This window comes from Eptatretus burgeri, chromosome 13 (genome assembly GCF_056783735.1).
Source record: "Eptatretus burgeri isolate ZD-2024b chromosome 13, Ebu_testis_v1, whole genome shotgun sequence".
NCBI classification, from domain to species: domain Eukaryota; kingdom Metazoa; phylum Chordata; class Myxini; order Myxiniformes; family Myxinidae; genus Eptatretus; species Eptatretus burgeri.
This window is the reverse complement of record NC_140973.1, coordinates 46,719,110-46,739,331: the sequence shown is the minus strand read 5'-3', so window position 1 is coordinate 46,739,331 and position 20,222 is coordinate 46,719,110. Positions and strand designations below refer to the sequence as shown.

Genomic DNA, 20,222 nt, shown 5'->3' with positions numbered 1-20,222 from the left:
ACTTCTAACAAACCATGTTGATCATCAATAAGCAAAAGAAAAATGGTTAAAACATTATTCACAAAATATTGCAAGTGGAAAGGACCAGCACAGCACAAAATTGTTAATGTCCATGAATACCCAAACACACGTACCATGGTAAATGTCTTGTAGAGACCCACCACCACAATACTCCATACATATCCACAGTTTGTCCCGCCTGCAATTAAAAGGAACACATTTAAACTCATAAATGTGATTAGCATACATCATCACCAAATTTACTGAAACCACGGAGCAGAAAATGCAACAGCACAACTCGCTTGAGGTACAGTACTTGCAAAAAAGTTGCCTCGGTCTCGAGGTCTATTGCAGGCCTGTCTCGCTCCACCCCTCTGTGAGGCGATCCAGGATCTGAGCACAGGTGGCCTGTGTCAGACCCTGAAGAAGACTACTCTGTGGTTGAAATGAGGGACTTGAGTCTTTGGATTTTGGCAAAAACCTCAAGTTGGTTATACTTCTCATTACCTCCACCACCAAAGGTGGACAGAGGTTATGTATTCACCTCTGTTTGTGAGTAGGCTATCTCAAAGAGTTAAGGATGGAGTCAGACGAAACTTGGTGAACGGGTTGGGTGCATGACAAGGACAAATTGATTCGATTTGGTAAAGATCCAGATTCGGTTCCAGACACAAGAATTTAAGTGATTCTTCACCATTGAGAGATGGGGCCAAAAATTATATGACACACAATATCTCAACAAAGTTATGTATGGATTGGGATCAAACTTTGTGGATGAGTTGATTAGGTGACAAGAAAAGCCGATTCGATTTTGGTTTCAGGTCCGAATCCAGATCTGGCCTATCAGTGAGATAACAAAATGTACACTGTTCAGCCTCTCGGAGGTATGCTCTCTACCGAGTGTAGTTCTAGTTTTACACGATGCAGTTCTCACAATTTTGGTGATTGACTCCACCAACCACAAACTATTACTTAATTTGGAATGAAGAAATAATCAAAAGCCTTCACCAGCAAGACTCTCTGCAGGTATAACAATGGATGCAATGAAGACATTTACTGTTTTGCTCCGACCTAACACCCAAAACATCAGTTTCTCCATGCTTCCCACAGCAATTAGCAAACCTGCTCTGCCGAAGTCTTCCTTTGTTCTTCGTTTCGATTTCATACAAATTGTAAACCATCATGGTGATGTGTAACTTGTTTTACAAGGTGTGATGGCGATTGAGAGGGATCTGATCAAATAAAGTTATTTTAATTCACAAATAATGTTTTTGCCTCCTCGTGTGTGGACCATAATATGCACAAATGGAAAGACATTAGCGTATTCGTATTAATGTTTATTATTCTGCAGTTAACTGCCCACAAAGTCAATGCTCAAAATCTTTGGGCAAGAAATCAGATTGCCCTCTTGGGAGGTTTCTTCCTCAAGTACAAGTACTGGCTAGGTGCTGTGACAATATTGCAGGAATACCTTACTTTAGGACAAGGAGTCATGCATACATTGTGTATGCAGCAGCAACAGTAACAACAAAAAAAAGGAGAATTATTGACTCATACACTATCGAAGAAAGTCCTGGGACATCCTTTTTCAATCGTGGGATCAGAACTGTGATATCATCAGAGTATTTAAACAGGGAAAGTGTTCTATTGCTCAGTTTCAGAAGGTCATGTCCCAGAGAAAATAGTTCAGAGTCAAATGGCAATTGGCTGTCAGAAATGGGGAATCTCATTCTGATGGTTTCAACAATCATAGGCATGGACAAAGAAATTGTGGGAAGTGTCATGATCAAGTGGAAGACTACTGGTGACATCAATCCTGACAATTGGAAATAACCCGAAAGGGAACCTGTGATGATGCATCGTGTCATGTTGGCATGTTTGGCATTCCCATCTGAGAACTTTGCTCTTGAGGGTGGGACCTCAGATTCTGATTCCCAAATACCAAGTTGATTTGTCTATTGTCCCCTAATATGCCAGTAATTCATATTTACAAAAGTATACCAATGTCTCCTAACACAATAACTTTGTCCTCCATTCAAAATCAACCGTCAAGGAAGGGGGGGGGGGGGGAAACAGACAGAGAAAGAGTGCAACCCCAAGGATGTAAGAAGGAACTTCATGAAGTAAGGAAACAGTTCTGAGAGTTATTGGAATGTCAGGAAAACACAAATAGCTTCTTGTGCCTTGCATTGCATGGAATACTAGAGAAGAGCAGATGCACACAAGCCTTCGATCAATGTGACAAATGCATGGCATCACATGGTGTGGTGTAGCAAACAGGTATTCTGGGTCCTCAGAATGTGGAAACAGGTCTTGTGGAGCAACAAGTCCAGCGAAACATTGCTCAAGGATAATTTTAGAGTCTGTGGAATGTCTTGGAACATCAATTATGCACTTGACTACAATGGCCATAAAATATAGATTAATAACGAGGAGATACACTATGAATGGCAGAGAATCCCAACAGAAAAGCAGTTTTGTTGGTGTAACGAGTCCAGCTTGTGATTATGGCACAGGAAGGCCAGACACCAAGGTTTGGCTTCAATTTCAACGTGCTCCATGATGCTTGGAAGGATAGTGTACATGTACCGATACTTTTGCTTCAACTCCCGTCTCCTCTCAATCTACTTTCCATTTACTTCGAAGGCAGGTCTCCTACCTCAGCCCTTCGTCATCCCTTTCTCCACTCATCACAATCAAGCTGTATCTTTTCATTTTTGCAATTATTTTGCTAAATTTACCATGACACCCTCCCCACCCACCCCCCCCCCCAACAACACCAACCCACAAACAAACCCAACAATACATTTCTGCACATGTCAGATGTAGATGGTCACCAGTGCCTGATCGGGCTGGCATGATGGCCTTGAGGTTTGAACGCACACTAGCCTCTAAGCTGTCGAGCCTGGGTTTGAATCTCGATCCAGCTATAAAAGGTCAACCTGGTGTTTCACAGGCAGGGTGATTCATGAATGTGTGTGCCATCCCTCGGATGGACGTTAAACAGGCATCCCATCTGCCCTCATTCGTTGGTGTGGTGGACATTAAAAATTCCATGGTGTCCTCCGTGAATGGTTGGTGAGCTATTGCCAGCACCACAAACAAATTTCAAATTCCTGCCTTAACCTACAGAGGGCATTGCATCAGCAGCACATCTACATCCTAAGCCAAAGATGCTACCCAGCAGCCTTGAGCTGCATACGGACAGTAAAAGATGAAGTGCCTGACCAACAGGAACACAACACTTTTGGTTAAAAATAACCAAAACGCGACAACACAAAGGCATGGGTGCAAGCTCAAATGGGATTGCCTCGACTCGACTCGGCATGGTCAAAAGGTCACATCGCCATCACAAATGCAGTCTGTGATAGTACATGAGCCAAGAACATCATCTTGTAAGGAGTGTGTCAGCTTGATACTTTTAACATGCATACCTGAGATAGCTGCCAAAATATGCAACAATGTTATGATGCAAGCACTCTTTCATCATGATGATTTCCTGCTGGATGATGGCAAAATCATCACCTAAAGAAGAAGAAGAAAAAAAAACAGCTGTTTTATTAATACAAATTCTCTTGCAAGGAACTTTTGACGCAGGAGGAGGCCAGTCGACCAATCAAAGCTTATGCCACCGAGGCTGGTAATTTTGTTGGGGAGGAGGGAGGGGGGGGGAGGAACCCAGTTTTAACCATTCAATAATTCAACAGTTGACCAAGTTGATGACAAATTAATTGGCATAGTCAGTAGCCAGCACCCCCATCTCCCCCACCTCAACCTTAAACAATTGATTATATCCACCCGGGAAAATAAAATGAGACTCGAGCATTGAACTTCTTGCAAAATCATCAAAATGCAACTTTGCTGCTTCATGTGCTAACATTTCTGCAGAGGCATTGATAAGCAAGTCGACAATAGCTACACGAGCACTTTCATGACCCCAGATATTGGCATTCTTAAAAGAGCTTTCTGGCACGCCGAGCACCCGGTCGATCCTTGCGTCCTGCGTGACGTCACCGAAGGAAGGGCTGATCCTCGACACAGTTCCGGCCTTGGAAGCAAAATGCTCTCTTGGGAATAAAAGGCGAGGCCAAGCCACAGGAGCTGGATTCAGGCAGAGGCTCGAACATCGGAAGCGCAAATTACAATAAAAGAAACGCACCAATGGTAAAGAAAAGAACTTCATCATTGAGCTCTATTATGGCCTGTTGCATTTTCTTGCAAGCTCCGATACTAATTAGAATAGTAGGACGGTGTCTGAAGATCTTTTCATTCTCGTCTCCTCTCTCTCACAGCTTTGTGTATCGTCACAAAACTTCATAGGTGCAATTAAAGATGTCTTAAAATTCGGATTTCCCTCAGTGTATTTACACATATTCTCTTCGGCCCATTAAAAAAGTAAACCTTTCTTTAAGCATTCACATCAGAGCCATTCGCTTGGCCATTACGTCATGGGATGGCTGTTCGTGTTGTTGAGCTTCTACATCACATGCATAATGCACTACCCCATCCCCCCCCCCAAAAAAAATGACCTTGCACATCGTAAAGTGCACAATTTGCCCCCCAGAATGAGTGTTTATATCTAAACATGCATATTCACAATCATACCCTTTGACTCCATCTAAAGTAGACATTGTCAAAGCATTCAATGTCATGGCATTCTTGTGAGTGGTGCATCTAACACCATTATGGTGGTGGTCGTCGTCGTCGTCATGTTGTACATCAAAATGTGCACAACTCTACTCCATCCACCTCCCAATAAGGTTGTACATCAAAGTGCACAGTTCACTTACCCAACCTTCCACCTCATCTACCCACCCACCAGGGAAATGAGTTTACATATCATAGCATGCACAATTCACTTCTCCCCTCCCCCCCCCTCTCCCCCCACCCAATCCCAGAACAAGGTTGTATATTCCATCAGTAGGCATTGATGGTTACATCCGCAAGCTGCAAAAGTCCAAAAACTTTTAACGTGCAATATAATACAATGTTGCGTAAACAATGCAGATTGATGGCACATATTTGGAACCAGATGGTCAAAGGTCAAGGCAGGTGGTTAAAGTCAAAGTGAAAACTCTGCATAAGATTCACTTAGCGCTTCATATGCCAAATACAAATCCAATTCCCTCTGCTGAAACTCTCGAACGGAGACTTATAAACCTCGGTGAAGGTTGGCAAATAAAGCTCCAGGATTTGCCTTTTATGACAGGTAAAGATCATGCATAGATTGTTGGACAAAAGTAAATTATTTCAAACTTCCTGAATGCAATGTAGCTGGATCCAGTCAGGCGGAGACACAGAACAGTGCCGAAGCCAACAATGACGCAAACGATGGTCAATGTTACGATAAGCACATTCTTAGTAAGAGAGTCTCCATAAAAATATTTTCGACAACATGGAGGGAATGAAATCCACAAGCAGCTTCAATCTCATGAAAAGTAAACGATACTAATTAGTGGAGACAACAACGTTCAAATTTTATTGAAAATTTGCAGCAAGAAAAATAAACGAGTCGCTCCTTGCTGAGAATATATAAATGAGAGAAAAACAAACAAACAAGAAAACGTTTATTGCAAACCATCATGGATTTTGTGAACTGTGACGTCTTAAAGGGTTTTTCAAAGCATTTTGTTGAATCGCTGTGTGAGGCACTGTATGTGCTTGGAAGTACAGTGTGATTGGGTGAGCAAAGCAGGGAAATGTTTTCCTTTTTTGGTAGGAGGTGATCGGGGTGTGTTTGCAAATTTGGTCATGTTTTAACACTGACAACTACTACAACTACAATTACATCAGCACTCCAAATTATTTCCACCTTCTGGTGGGGTCGACTGGGGGAATGCTTTTGGCCCAAGTCTTTCACGAACTGGCTGATCAGGCCTGACGGACTGGGGGTGGTTTTTGGCAGGAATTTGTAATTTCAGGATGCTGGCAATAACTAGCCTGGGAAGCATTAAAAAAAAAATTGCCTTTTATGACAAGTAAAGATCATTCGTAGATTGTTGGACAAAAGGAAATTTTTGTCCCCAAGAAAAGTAAGGGGGACAAAAGTTTAAAAAAAGAGCAAATCCAGACATGAGAGAGGCGGATAGAGGACGATAAATTACAATTCAAGGCAAAACAAGGAAGGAAGGATGTAATGCAAGGAAGGAAGGAAAGGTGGAAGGAAAAGAAAAAAAAAAAAAAAACTTCAAAGGAAAAATAAAAATGGATAAAGAAAGGAAATCTAAATTTGCCATTACCTTCTCATCAGTTAGTCAGGGCAGGAATTTGTCATTTGTTCATGGTGCCAGAAATAACAACTATTCACGAAAGATACCATGAGACCTTTAACATCCAGCAACTAACGCCGGCAGACGGGACTCCGGCTCAACAGCACTCCGAGAAACGGTGCATTGTGTGACGCAACACCATGTCTGGGAAGCAGCAAACAGACAGTTGTATAATCGAGATAAGAATCGAGGCCAAACTGGACAGCTCAAACATAAGCTATGCATTACCTCTGCACAATCCTGTCAAACAAGAAAACAATCAGGAATGAGTAAAGTGCAACAACCATGCAATTAAATAACATCATCAAGAAAGAGTGCAACTAGAACACTCGATAAAGTGCATGCCAAGATGAACAGTTTACGTTTTGTATCGCACCGATACGCCGGATCTGGAGCCAGACCTGAACCAAAATATAATTGGCTTCTTCTTGTTACCTAACCGACTCATCCACCTAGTTTTGGCAAAACTCATCCATAATGTTTTGATATATCATGCTGTATATCATTTGTGGCCCCATCTGTCAATGGTGAAGAATCACTTTAAAGAAAAAAAAAGAAGAAAAAAATTTAATTCTCGTATCTGGATCTTCACCAAAATTGAATCAATTTTTCTGTCACACACCCAGCCTGTCCACCAAATTTCGTCTGAATCCATCCACAACTTTTTGAGATATCCTGCTCACAAAGACATAGGCAGACAGAGGTGAAACATAACTTCCGTTTACCTTCAATGGTGGTGGAGGTAAAACCAATTCACAAGTTACAGCAACCAAATGACATTCAAGTAATCAGACACTGTTCCTAACCCAAGTTAATCCCACCAACTTGTGAGAGGCGGTCACACGAGTTTTCCTCTCCATACCTACATACCTCTCTCTCGTCCCTCTCAATCACAGGTAATAAGAGTCAGTGATTCCAAAAAAGTTATGAAAGAGGTCACCCCAAAGCTGCCCCCACCCCAAATGCGCATGTAACCATCACGTGCATTTATGGAAAATAAATAAATACAAAGAGTAAAACTAACAAGGTCATGATCTCCATTGATTACCACGTTTCTGAAAATTGTTTCGCATCTCATGGAGATTTGATGTCAAGGCTGTAACATATCACACCATATGATGACAAAAATACACCCTACAACCTGTACGCACACCGTTGGATTGTACTATAATGAGGAATATACTGTACGATACAGTACGAAATGGACAATCTATATATATATATAGTCTCTGTCTCTGTCTCTGTCTCTGTCTCTGTCTCTGTCTCTGTCTCTGTCTCTGTCTCTGTCTCTGTCTCTGTCTCTGTCTCTGTCTCTCTCTCTCTCTCCAATAGAATAGCCGATCACATCGCAAAACAAGATCGTACTCAAAAACATCTCTGTCTCTGTCTCTGTCTCTCTTCAAATGCAGTGCTGCAAAGCTCCTGCACTCCTCAGATATTAAAACAGTACGTTTACACCATTGGGGACTTGTGGTTTCTGGCAAAGGACGCATTTCTGCCGTGCTCAGAGTCGAGTGATCTGCTTCCAAAGGCAAGTAAAGTATACCGTTCCAGATTTGTCTCTGTTGCCGTCGATTGTTGTCCACTTTGTTCATGTCGATTGTTGTGTCACGTCGTGTGCTCATTGCCACGTCTTCTCGCGTGCCCGTTTGGTTATTCCGTAAGACGTTTAAGCTTACCCATACACTTCTCTGCCATCTCTTTCTCCCATTATCTCTTGCCATCATATTTCCACCTTCATTGTAACTTTTTCCTTATATTTCCTACAAAAACAAAAAATTGAAAAATCTCTTACCCAGATGGTTGTTTTGCTTGTTAGCCATGCGCTCTGCACCATCTGTAACATCACTGAACTCCTTTGCTACCTCGTTCTTTTCTTACCTTTCCATTACATTCATCCATTTGACCCTTAACTCACTGCCCTTCTCCAAAAAAAGACTTTTAAAAAAAAGAAAAAAAAAGTCATTCATTTCAATCATGCAGACTCATTCCTCAAGACATTCAATCACAAAACAATTTCTTCTTTCCTCTTATCTCCTCACACAATCAACTGAAATCCCATTTTTGTTTACAGTCGAGGTTAGGAGAAGAGAGGAAAACAGAATGGACCACAACATAACAAATAAAAAAAAGGACAAGATAGTGAAATTGGATATGGGGATGGGGGGATGGCACACAAACAGCTGGTAGGATGCCTTTGAAATAGCAAATGCCACTCCAATGGCTAAAACTACTGGGAAAAAAATACATCACTGACAACATAAAAGGCATACTACACGATGGAGTGCGAGGCCAAGCAAGTGAAGTCCCATCCACTTTCCATCAGTAACCAAAGCAAATATGCCAAACAGAGATCTCATTGAAATAGCAACAAAGTTCTGAAGACTCATCACTGCCGTCAATCGTTACGCTAGATGCCAAAATGATCTCAGTAAAGGACAGGCAACTTTCATATTCGCCAAATAATCAATTTTATTTTCCTTGTGCCCAGATAATTTTCATTGTGGCAAAACCAATGAAGATGGCTCCAGACATCACCATAGCAAAGAATTGCAGCCTGAACGAAAAAGTAAAGAAGCCTGAACTTTGCTTTACCGTGTACAAAACAACACAATTTTCTTCCTTTTTATAACCAGGCATGGGCCCACATCTCTTCCGTAAGTGGCAACAATAACGTGCAAAACGATGGGACTTTACTTTGTTTGACATCATAAAGGTTTTTCGTTATGAAAAAAAAATTAAAATGTCAATGTTTACTCGTTCAATTCCACTGGGAGGAATCCAAGTGCACCATCATTAGAGCAGCACAAAGAAGCTGGCTAAATGCAATTAGAGCACATTCGGTTGTTGCAAATGTAAAGCAATCACCAAGGATTGGATGTGAAAATGTACACTGCAGCTATATTAAAAAATAAAAACAATTCAATATCCATAATCAAACTCGACAAACACAAACCATGATAAAAGCTCAGCACACCTTGCAGGGAACAAAGGCCTGGCACGTGAGCCTTCATGTCACATTGTGCTAGTTATTCTGACATCTCATCGATGGCTCTCTCGTTGAAAGCAGAGCTGTAGTCAGGCATTTCCATCTCACCATTTAATTCAACCTTTCTACCTCCACCCTCAAAGGTAGATGGAGGTTATGTTTTCACCCCCGTTTGTCTGTCTGAAGTGATAGACTCGATGATATCACGAAGCTATTTTGGTGGGCATACACTGGATATGTCGAGCATCATCAGAATGCATCTTATTATTAACCTCCGCCATCGAAGATGGATGGAGGTTACTGTTTTCACCCCTTTCTGTTTGTTACTTATGAAATCTAAAGATTTCGTAAGTATGTTGATGACTTCCGTTTCTGTTTGTTTGTAGGCACGATAACTCGAGAATGGAAGAAGCTACCAATGTCAAATTACACCACGTGATTCAGGAGGGTGATGGCTAGTGCTGATTAGATTTTAGTCAAAATCGGTCAAAGTTCAAGGTCACAGTGAGGTCAAATATTCGATTTTTGATGGTTTGGAAAAGATAACTTGAGAACGGAAGAAGCTACCAATGTCAGATTACACCACGTGATTCGGGAGGGTGATGGCTCGTGCTGATTAGATTTTGGTCAAAATCGGTCTAAGGTCAAGGTCACAGTGAGGTCAAACATCCAAAAAATGATAACTCGAGAACAGAAGAAGCTACCAATGTCAAATTACACCACGTGATTCAGGAGGGTGGACGGGTGGTGGCTAGCGCTGATTGGATTTTGGTCACAATCGGTCAAAGGTCAAGGTCACAGTGAGGTCAAACATCCAAAACATTCGATTTTTGATGGTTTGGTATAGAATCATCGTCGAAACTTCTGGTTTGCGTCGCTACCTTCTCTAGAAACAGCTTTTATTAGACAAGTTCAGAGGTCAAGTTGACGATTTCGTAAGTACCAGTCTATGACTGCTTGTTTGTTTGTTTGTTTGTGAACAGTATTACGGAAAAACTGCGACTGATTTCGACGAAACTTGGTGGGGGGCTAGGTCTGGTCCAAGGATCATGCCATTAGATTTTGGACTTGGTCCAAAATCCAATATGGCCGCTATGGCGGCCAATTTGAAAAAAAGATTTGAAAATTTTTTTTTTGCATTTCTACATGTTTTAAGTGATTTCCAACCCCCCCCCCCCAAAAAAAATTGTTTGAGAAAAAAAAAATTGCTAATTTTTTTTTTTCAACAAAATTTCGATTTTTTTTTGCATTTCTAGATGTTATAAGTGATTTCCAACAAAAAAAAACATGCCAAAATTATAACTGCGGCTGATTTTGGAACTTCAGGTGGATATACCCATGTAAAATCAATTTCTCTCTCAAGGAATCTAGTTATGACGAATGAATTGAGTATGTAAAAGTTAAAAGTAAAAGGAAAAGTTGCAAACTATAACTCTGAGCACTGTTGACATCAAATTGAACGAATAGGATGTCAGGTTCACTTGAGTGACCTAGCAGTATTGGCGGTGGAGGTTTTGCACTCTACCGAGTGCTCCCCCTCGAGTTGGCATTGCTGCTTTTGCTGAATGTGTTGGTAGACTTTAGAAAGTCTTCTCCAACCCCAGAACTCTCACCACCTGAACCTGACTATGACAAAAAACTTATTTATTTAATTTTCGTTCTCAAGATAAATGACACTGAATTAGGCATACTCCTTCACACATGGGTGAAAAACATTGGCCTGATGCATAAAGGAGATAGAAGGTATTCTTGTACAACAATGTGAAGAGAAACAACCTCTTCACATTTTCAATGGCATTTATCTTGATGTACGTGACATGTGGAATGGCATCCACTTTACCCCATGTGAAAACAAATCTGAATTTCATGCAGCTAAACATTTTGAGGTGCTTCAGACTACCACCTTATTAAGGACGTATGCAAGTATGGTGGAATTTCAGATCTCTCCTTCCCTGTATCCAATTACACCATCCACCCCATTCAACCCTCCAACTCATGCCTTCATAATAAATAGATGGGGCCATTATTTTTTGTTGTTGTTGTATGCAGAGTAGACTCGTGGAAAAGTGAGAACACAGGACATATCAGGAAGCAACGTAACAAAAGGAGCAGCAGAACGAGAAGGGGGAAATGCTAATGGCAGGGATGAGGGACAAAATAGACGGAGACAGACAAACAAGGGTTGCGCAGTTAAGGCTGAGTGGTCGGGGTGAATGCAGAGGGTGGATAAGATGGATGTAGAAGCAAGCTCACAGTAAGGAAAATGGAGAATTTTTGGGGAGTGGGGATGACGGGTGGTTCAACAGGTAACGATTTGAGATGGTGGTGAACAGCTGTTTTTAAGACTTGGAGGGAACAATGAGATTGAAGATAATGTTGAAGTTAGTTCCCCAAATGGGGGGGAGGGGGGGAAGGGAACAAATGAGGTGAGCAGTGATTCTGGATTTTAGGAGTTCCACCATAATGGGGTTGCTGGTGGACCACATGCACAATGCAGAAATCTGGGGAGACAAATCACAGAAAGAGCAGAGGGTGCAAGACCAGAAAGGCATTTCTGCAGCATCAAGCAGAGCAAGATGTGAGGCAGGGGCACCAGCCCAAAGAAAAGAGATGCACTCCATCAAACTGCGGATGAAAGCGTTGTATGTGGATAAGAGTTCAGGTATGTCAAGGAAGGACTTTTCAGGACAGAGGGTTTGTCAGACAGTTCTTTGAGAGAGAGACAGAGATAGATATAGAGACAGAGACAGAGAGAGCACGTGCGAGATTTCTCAGGATTGAAAGACATATTCCAAGTGCTTGAAAAGGTACAAAATAATTCTCTCCCCTGATGACCATTTTACCACAAAAAAAGAATTCCCCATATGCTGACAGCTCCTGCTTTGGCCAAAATGAGGTACAGAGCACCATGATCCACCTCATGCACATTAGATCAATTGCTCAATAACATGAGAAAACAAATAGCAAATATTGGAGAAAACATTTTAAAGGTAACAGCAACAAAACAAAATTGATGGGAGGGGGGGAGGTGGAGGTCACAACATTGATTTTGCCAAATTTGTTTGAAAAAGGTGTGTTTTTTATTTTTGCAGTTCTACAGCTTGAGTGACAGGCAATATCTGGTTGGACTAAGTGATGAAACAATGATAAGCCATGAAAAATAAACAAGCACTCAATCCTCCGAGGCTTCAGGCAAAGTGACAACTGACGCCAGATTGTGCAGATAAATCTGAGATGACATCATCAAGTGGTGACAATCTCTGTTTATCCTTTGCTCGAGAAAGGAAGACCGATTTGAGAATCTGGTATTTTAGCATGTGTGGCATTATATCAGCATCTTCTACAGTCAAAGTCTGATACCAATTACTCTACCAGTCAAAAGATTTAGAACACCACCATTTTTCAGTTTTTACTGAAATTTCAGCAGTTCAAGTCCAGTGAATAACCTGAAATGGTACAAAGCTAAGCGGTAAACTGTCGGAGGTTTATAAAAAAGTTTACGTAACCAAAAACTGAAAAATAATGTAAATTTCAGAGTTGTTAAAAAAAGCCCTTTTCAGGGAACAAGTAATAGGTTAGCAACTGCAGGTGTTCTGCAGCAATGGAAGTAAATTAAGCCTTGAAAGTTGATGCAAACCTTCAGGTGTCCCAACTTTTGTTGATTAGTTACAAACCCTCTGTATAAAAGCAGTGTTGGAACAGACTGTGCTGCTACACCCTATGAAGCATTATTTGGACAATATCGCACTGCAGGAAGTAGTATATTACTATCATAATGGTGAGAAAAAGGCAATTACCAAAGGAAGACAGACAGACCATTATAACCCTTAAAAGTGGAGGTCTTTCCTTTAGAGGAATTGAAAAGCAAGCCAAGGTGCCAGTGAGTACAGTTTCCTACACCATCACAAGGCACTTGGAAACTGGAGGAAACTCTGACAGGAAGAGGTCTAGCAGACCCAAAGCCACAACACAATCAGAAGACAAGTTTCTGAGAGTCGACAGCTTGCGTGATAAGCAGCTCACAGGACAGCAGCTTCAAGCACAGCTTAACATTGGTCGATGTAAGGAAGTCTCAGTTTCAACTGTGAAGAGAAGACTTTGAGCTGCAGGTTTGACAGGTCGAGTGGCAGTAAGAAAGCCATAACTAATATGGCAAAATAAGAAACAAGAGCTCAAGTGAGCACAATATACACCCGAACAAGAAGGTATATACAGAATTGTGCTACTACATAGAAAACAGCAACCACTTTAGATGACGAACGCATGTCTTGACACACCGTCTCCACAGTCTGTACCCATGTACCAAATATGAAACGTGAAAGTTGAAAACTTTGGGAGTTAGAGTGCGGACAGGAACAGACGGACGGATGACCGGTATCACATAATACGCTCCGATATATATATATATATATATATATATATATATATATATATATATATATATATATATATATATATATATATATATATATATATATATATATCGGGCGCATAAAAAGAGGCTTGCCCGGGCCATGAAGCACCGTCAGTGGACAACTGAAAACTGTAAGGAGGTCTTATGGACCGATGAATCAAAATTCGAAATCTTCGGTTCATCACGCAGGGGTTTTGTATGCCATAGAGTAGGCGAAAGGATGGTTCCTCAGTGTGTGACACCAACTGTCAAACATGGAGGAGGAAGTGTGATGATCTGGGGTTCTTTTGCTGGATCCAGAGTCGGCGACTTGCACAGAGTGACTGGCACCCTAAACCAAAAGGGCTACCACAACATTTTGCAGCACCATGCAATACCCTCTGGTCGACGCCTAGTTGGTCAGGGGTTCAGGGGTTCATCCGACAGCAAGATAATGACCCAAAACATACCTCCAGGCTATGTCAGAACTACCTTAGAAGAAAAGAACAAGACGGTAGGCTTCAAATCATGGAATGGCCAGCAGTCTCCAGACTCAAACCCCATCGAGCTGGTTTGGGATGAACTGGACAGAAGGGTGAAAGCAAAGCAACCTACAAATGCAACACATTTGTTCGAACTTCCGCAACAGTGTTGGGAAGAACTTTCCGAACAATATTTGATTTCTATGAAAGAAAGAATGCCACAAGTATGCTCGGCTGTTATATCTGCAAAAGGTGGCTACTTTGAAGAGTCAAAAATTTAGATTAATTTTTGTTCAACAAAACGATTCCATGATTTCTTTTTTCTCTGCAATTGCTTATTTGTTCTCTGCTTTAATTTCAGAGTACATTAAAACATTAAGCTGCTTAAATTTCAGTAAAAACTGGAAAAATGGGGCTGTTCTAAAACTTTTGACCGGAACAGTAGATAATCTCGACTCAACAAAAAAATAAAATAAATCATAAACCAATGTCACCCACAGAGTGACCCGTATCTTGCCAAAAGGTGACCACGTGTGACTTCTTTAAGGTCACACTGAGGTGAACAGAGCTGCTATCCACCAGGAGCGACTCCTTGAGGAATATCTGCCTACGAGAGATTCCGATGAGAATCGTTCTAGAGTAACCATGAAAAATATGCTTTTGCCTCATAATGTCACCAAATGACGTCATAATGTCTCAAGCTTGACATATCTAGAAAGCACTCATCGAGGTGTTCAATTTGAGGTACTACACGATATGGTTGCTAAAACTTGAAAATTTGACCTTGGGGTCAAATATGTTTGACCTTAGGCACTAACCATGAAGGTCAAGGCCAATCGCCACCAAAAATTAATCAGCTGAGCGCCAGACCATGAACTATATTCCCGTGAAGTTTGAAGACGATCTGATCAAAATTACTCAAAAAATAAGGGTTTTGTCGACTCCCCTGATTTGCGACAAAGTGACCTTGACCTTTGACCTTCAAAATTTTGTGCACTGAAAGGGACCTCTATAGGCCTCTGATATGCGAAGTTACAAAAATTTCCAATGATAACTGTGCTCTGCAGAATTTTTTATACGTGATGACAGACAAACAAACAAACAAAAAAAGCAAAAAAAACCATAAAAAAAACCATACAAGCTGACTAACATATCTTGCAAAAACTTCGTTTTGGCAAGATAATAAAATAAATCTTGCTGCGACGCTCATTTTCACGCTTGGCCTTCTTGTTCACCGCCATATTGCCAATGTGGGGAGAACCTCAGTCTGCAAATTTGCAAGACGATGCTGTGGCTTTACAGGCATTTCTCATCCTGTGGCACAGGCAGAGTCCCAGGATTCTCACTGTCAGTAGACAGACTTCATTTTCACCTTTTTCTCTGAATCACAAATAACAAAAAAAGACTTTTCATTAACCTCCGCCATCGAAGATGGATGAAGGTTACTGTTTTCACCCCCATCTGTTTGTTTGTTAACAGTATTACGGAAAAACTCCTGGACGGATTTCGACGAAACTTGGTGGGGGGATTAGGTATGGTCCAAGGATCATGCCATTAGATTTTGGACTTGGGTTAAAAAAAAAACAAAATTCGATTTTATTTTATAAGTATTTGAATTTTTTTTTTTGCATTTCTACATGTTTTAAGTGATTTCCAACCCCCTCCCGCCCTCCCCCCCAAAAAAATTTGTTAGAGAAAAAAAAAAACAAATTTTGCAATTTTTTTTTTTAATTGATTTTTTTTGGCATTTCTACATGTGCGTCGATGTAGTTTAGTTTATTCAATCGTGGTTCAACAGAGTCTGATCCCTTTTGACCTACAATGAATAGGATATCAAGTTCACTTAAGTGACTCAGCAGTATTGGCGGCGGAGGTTTTGCACTCTACCGAGTGCTCCCCCTCTAGTTTTTTTTCGTGTATCGTCAAGGCTCATGGAGGAGCTAGAACACTAGACAGATCAGGATGCAACAGAGAAAAAGGGATAGGGGAGAGGGAGAGGGAGAGGGAGGAGAGGGAGAGGGAGGAGAGGGAGAGGGAGAGGGAGGAGAGGGAGAGGGAGAGGGAGGAGAGGGAGAGGGAGGAGAGGGAGAGGGAGGAGAGGGAGAGGGAGGAGAGGGAGAGGGAGGAGAGGGAGAGGGAGGAGAGGGAGAGGGAGGAGAGGGAGGAGAGGGAGAGGGAGGAGAGGGAGAGGGAGGAGAGGGAGAGGGAGGAGAGGGAGAGGGAGGAGAGGGAGAGGGAGGAGAGGGAGAGGGAGGAGAGGGAGAGGGAGGAGAGGGAGAGGGAGGAGAGGGAGAGGGAGGAGAGGGAGAGGGAGGAGAGGGAGAGGGAGGAGAGGGAGAGGGAGGAGAGGGAGAGGGAGGAGAGGGAGAGGGAGGAGAGGGAGAGGGAGGAGAGGGAGAGGGAGGAGAGGGAGAGGGAGGAGAGGGAGAGGGAGGAGAGGGAGAGGGAGAGGGAGGAGAGGGAGAGGGAGGAGAGGGAGAGGGAGGAGAGGGAGAGGGAGGAGAGGGAGAGGGAGGAGAGGGAGAGGGAGAGGGAGGAGAGCGAGAGGGAGAGGGAGGAGAGGGAGAGGGACACCCCAACAGCAAAGTTGAAAGACAAAATAGAGAGAGAGTTGGATAATAATGGGTGTGTTGGAATGGGAGACAGGAAAAGATGCATGGGGTGAAGAGGATGTATAGAAAGGAAACGTAGGAAGGAAAAACTGGAGTGCAAGGAGAAGAGTTTGGGGATTAGTGTGGGGGAGGGGGTGTTAACGAGGGTAGAAAAGATCATGGCTCTGGATTGGGGATAATCTGAGATGGTGGTGAACAGCTGTTTTGAAGAACTGGAGGGAAGAATGAAATTGAAGTGAATGTGGAAGTTGGTTCCACAGGCAGGAAAGAAAGAGGAACATACAAGTGGAGGTGACCGCAGTGATCCTGGATTTAAGTAGTTTCACCTGAAGGAAGCCGAAGGTGGACAGTATGTGCCACCTCCAGAAACCTGTGAGGGGGGCGAGGGGGACAAATCATGGAAAGAGCAGGTGGTGCAAGACCAGAAAAGAGGCGGCAGAAGACCGACCACCTACCTGTCTGCGATGGTAAAGTAATAGGCCCATAGACTGAGCTTCATCACAGGACATTCCAACTAGAGGGGGAGCACTTGGGAGAGCGCAAAACCTCCGCCGCCAATACTGCTGGGTCACTCAAGTGAATCTTATATCTTATTCATTAAATATGTCAACAGTGCTGACAGTTATAGTTCTTTTCTCCAACATTTTTTTTGGGGTGGGGTGGGGGGTTGGAAATCACTTAAAACGTGATCACTTAAAATATGTAGAAATGCAAAAAAAAAAAAATTTTCTCTAACAATTTCTTTTTTGGGGGGGGTGGAAATGACTTAAAACATGTAGAAATGCAAAAAAATTCTCTATTTTGGGGGGAGGGGGGTAAAAAAATTTGGGGGGGGTTGGAAATCACTTAAAACATGTAGAAATGCAAAAAAAAAAAATTTTCTCTAAATTTTTTTTTTGGGGGGGGGGGACCAAGTCCAAAATTTAATGGCATGATCCTTGGACCATACCTAACCCCCCCACCCCCACCAAGTTTCGTCGAAATCCGTAATACTGTTCACAAACAAACAAACAAGCAGTCATAGACTGGTACTTACGAAATCGTCAACTTGACCTCTGACCTTGTCTAATAAAAGCTGTCGCGAGAGAAGGTAGCGACACAAACCAGAAGTTTCTACGATGATTCTGTATCAAACCATCAAAAATCGTAACGTCGACCGAAGCAAAAATCTCCATTTCTCCACGCAATTATATTATACCTTAACGTAACTCAACGACGAGTCTGCTCGAGCGCACTGCATCATGGGACGACCCGTGACGCGTCGAGTGAAATATTTTTTATACAATCTTAAAACCTCTCCAAAACATCCGATTTTTACCAGAATTTTGACAACCGAGTTTTAAGCGTCCTAAGCGATCGCAAAAACCGAAGACAAAATTAAAATCGAAGTTAAAATGAACTCGTAACGTCGAGCGAAGCAAAAATACTCCATTTCTCCACGTGAATTTATGGAATTATGTTTGACCTCACTGTGACCTTGACCTTTGACCGATTTTGACCAAAATCTAATCAGCACTTGCCATCACCCTCCTGAATCACGTGGTGTAATTTGACATTGGTAGCTTTTTCCGTTCTCGAGTTATCGTGCCTACAAACAAACAAACAAACAAACAGAAACAGAAGGCATCAATATACTTACGAAATCTTTAGAAATCTTTAGATTTCGTAAGTAACAAGCAGTCATAGACTAGTACTTACGAAATCGTCAACTTGACCTCTGACCTTGTCTAATAAAAGCTGTCTCCAGAGAAGGCAGCGACACAAACCAGAAGTTCCTTCGATGATTCTGTTCCAAACCATCAAAAATCGAATATTTGACCTCACTGTGACCTTGACCGTTTTTGACCAAAATCTAATCAGCACTAGCCATCAGGCTCCTGAATCATGTGGTGTAATTTGACATTGGTAGCTTCTTCCGTTCTCGAGTTATCGTGCCTACAAACAAACAAACAAGCAAACAAGCAGTCATAGACTGGCACTTACGAAATAGTCAACTTGACCTCTGACCTTGTCTAATAAAAGCTGTCTCTCGAGAAGGTTGCGACGCAAACCAGAAGTTTCTTCGATGATTCTGTACCAAACCATCAAAAATCGAATGTTTTGGATGTTTGACCTCACTGTGACCTTGACCTTTGACCGATTTTGACCAAACGCTTATCAGCGCAAGCCACCACCCTCCTGAATCACGTGGTGCAATTGACATTGGTAGCTTCTTCCGTTCTCAAGTTATCATTTTTTGGATGTTTGACCTCACTGTGACCTTGACCTTTGACCGATTTTGAGCAAAATCTAATCAGCACTCGCCACCACCCTCCTGAATTACGTGGTGTAATTTGACATTGGTAGCTTCTTCCATTCTCTAGTTATCTGTACCAAACCATCAAAAATCGAATATTTGACCTCACTGTGACTTTGACCTTTGACAGATTTCGACCAAAATCTAATCAGCACTAGCCATCACCCTCCTGAATCACGTGGTGTAATTTGACATTGGTAGCTTCTTCCGTTCGAGTTATCGTGCCTACAAACAAACAAACAAACAAGCAGCCATTGACTGGTACTTACGAAATCGTCAACTTGACCACTGACCTTGTCTAATAAAAGCTGTCTCTCGAGAACGTAGCGACGCAAACCAGAAGTTTCTAAGATGATTCTGTACCAAACCATCAAAAATCGAATGTTTTGGATGTTTGACCTCACTGTGACCTTGACCTTTGACCGATTTTGACCAAAATCTAATCAGCACTCGCCACCACCCTCCTGAATCATGTGGTGCAATTTGACATTGGTAGCTTCTTCCGTTCGAGTTATCTGTACCAAACCATCAAAAATCGAATATTTGACCTTTGACCGATTTTGACCAAAATCTAATCAGCACTAGCCATCACCCTCCTGAATCACTGGTGTAATTTGACATTGGTAGCTTCTTCCGTTCTCGAGTTATCATGCCTACAAACAAACAAACAATCAAACAAACAAACAAACAAACAAACAGAAACGGAAGGCATCGATATACTTACGAAATCTTTAGATTTTGTAAGTAACAAACAGAAAGGGGTGAAAACAGTAACCTCCATCCATCTTTGAAGATGGCGGAGGTTAATGATCTTAATGGCTTTGGCTTCCACTGCGTCAAGCAAAGCAAGATGTGAGGCAGAGGCACCAGCCGAAAGCAGGGAGCAGTACTCCCATCAAGCTGTGGATGAAGGCTTTGTTTGTGGATAGGAGTTCAGCTCTGCCAAGCAAAAGCTTTAACATGTGCTCTGCATCATGAAAGTAGTCAAAAACTCTCTCAAACCTCATTATCAGAAAAGTCATTCACATCAATGTTATTGGTCCTATATAAACACCAACAGTTGAGAAAACTGAAAGTAAGGTCACTTTCTGCTATCAAGTGTTGACCCTTTCTTGCAACCAGTTGCATCACAGTACTAACATTTTGATACTTGATTTCCTCCATCAACACAATTTTGAAAA

The 20,222-nt window shown here is 42.0% G+C and overlaps 1 protein-coding gene across 6 annotated transcripts in view; it reads right to left on the bottom strand.

Moving 5' to 3' along the window:
- Positions 1 to 20,222, bottom strand: part of LOC147014406 (mitogen-activated protein kinase kinase kinase kinase 3-like) — a 187,297-nt gene that overhangs the window by 157,651 nt on the left and 9,424 nt on the right. For 5 of the 6 annotated variants that reach the window (XM_085852329.1, XM_085852325.1, XM_085852326.1 and 2 more), the window contains exons 3-4: positions 3,435 to 3,525; positions 135 to 199 (exon numbers count right to left, since the gene is read on the bottom strand). In XM_085852329.1, coding sequence (XP_085708455.1) covers positions 135 to 199; positions 3,435 to 3,525 — 156 coding nt within the window. Of the gene's footprint in view, positions 1 to 134; positions 200 to 3,434; positions 3,526 to 20,222 lie in introns of those variants that run through there. The other variant, XM_085852331.1, reaches the window with a different exon arrangement.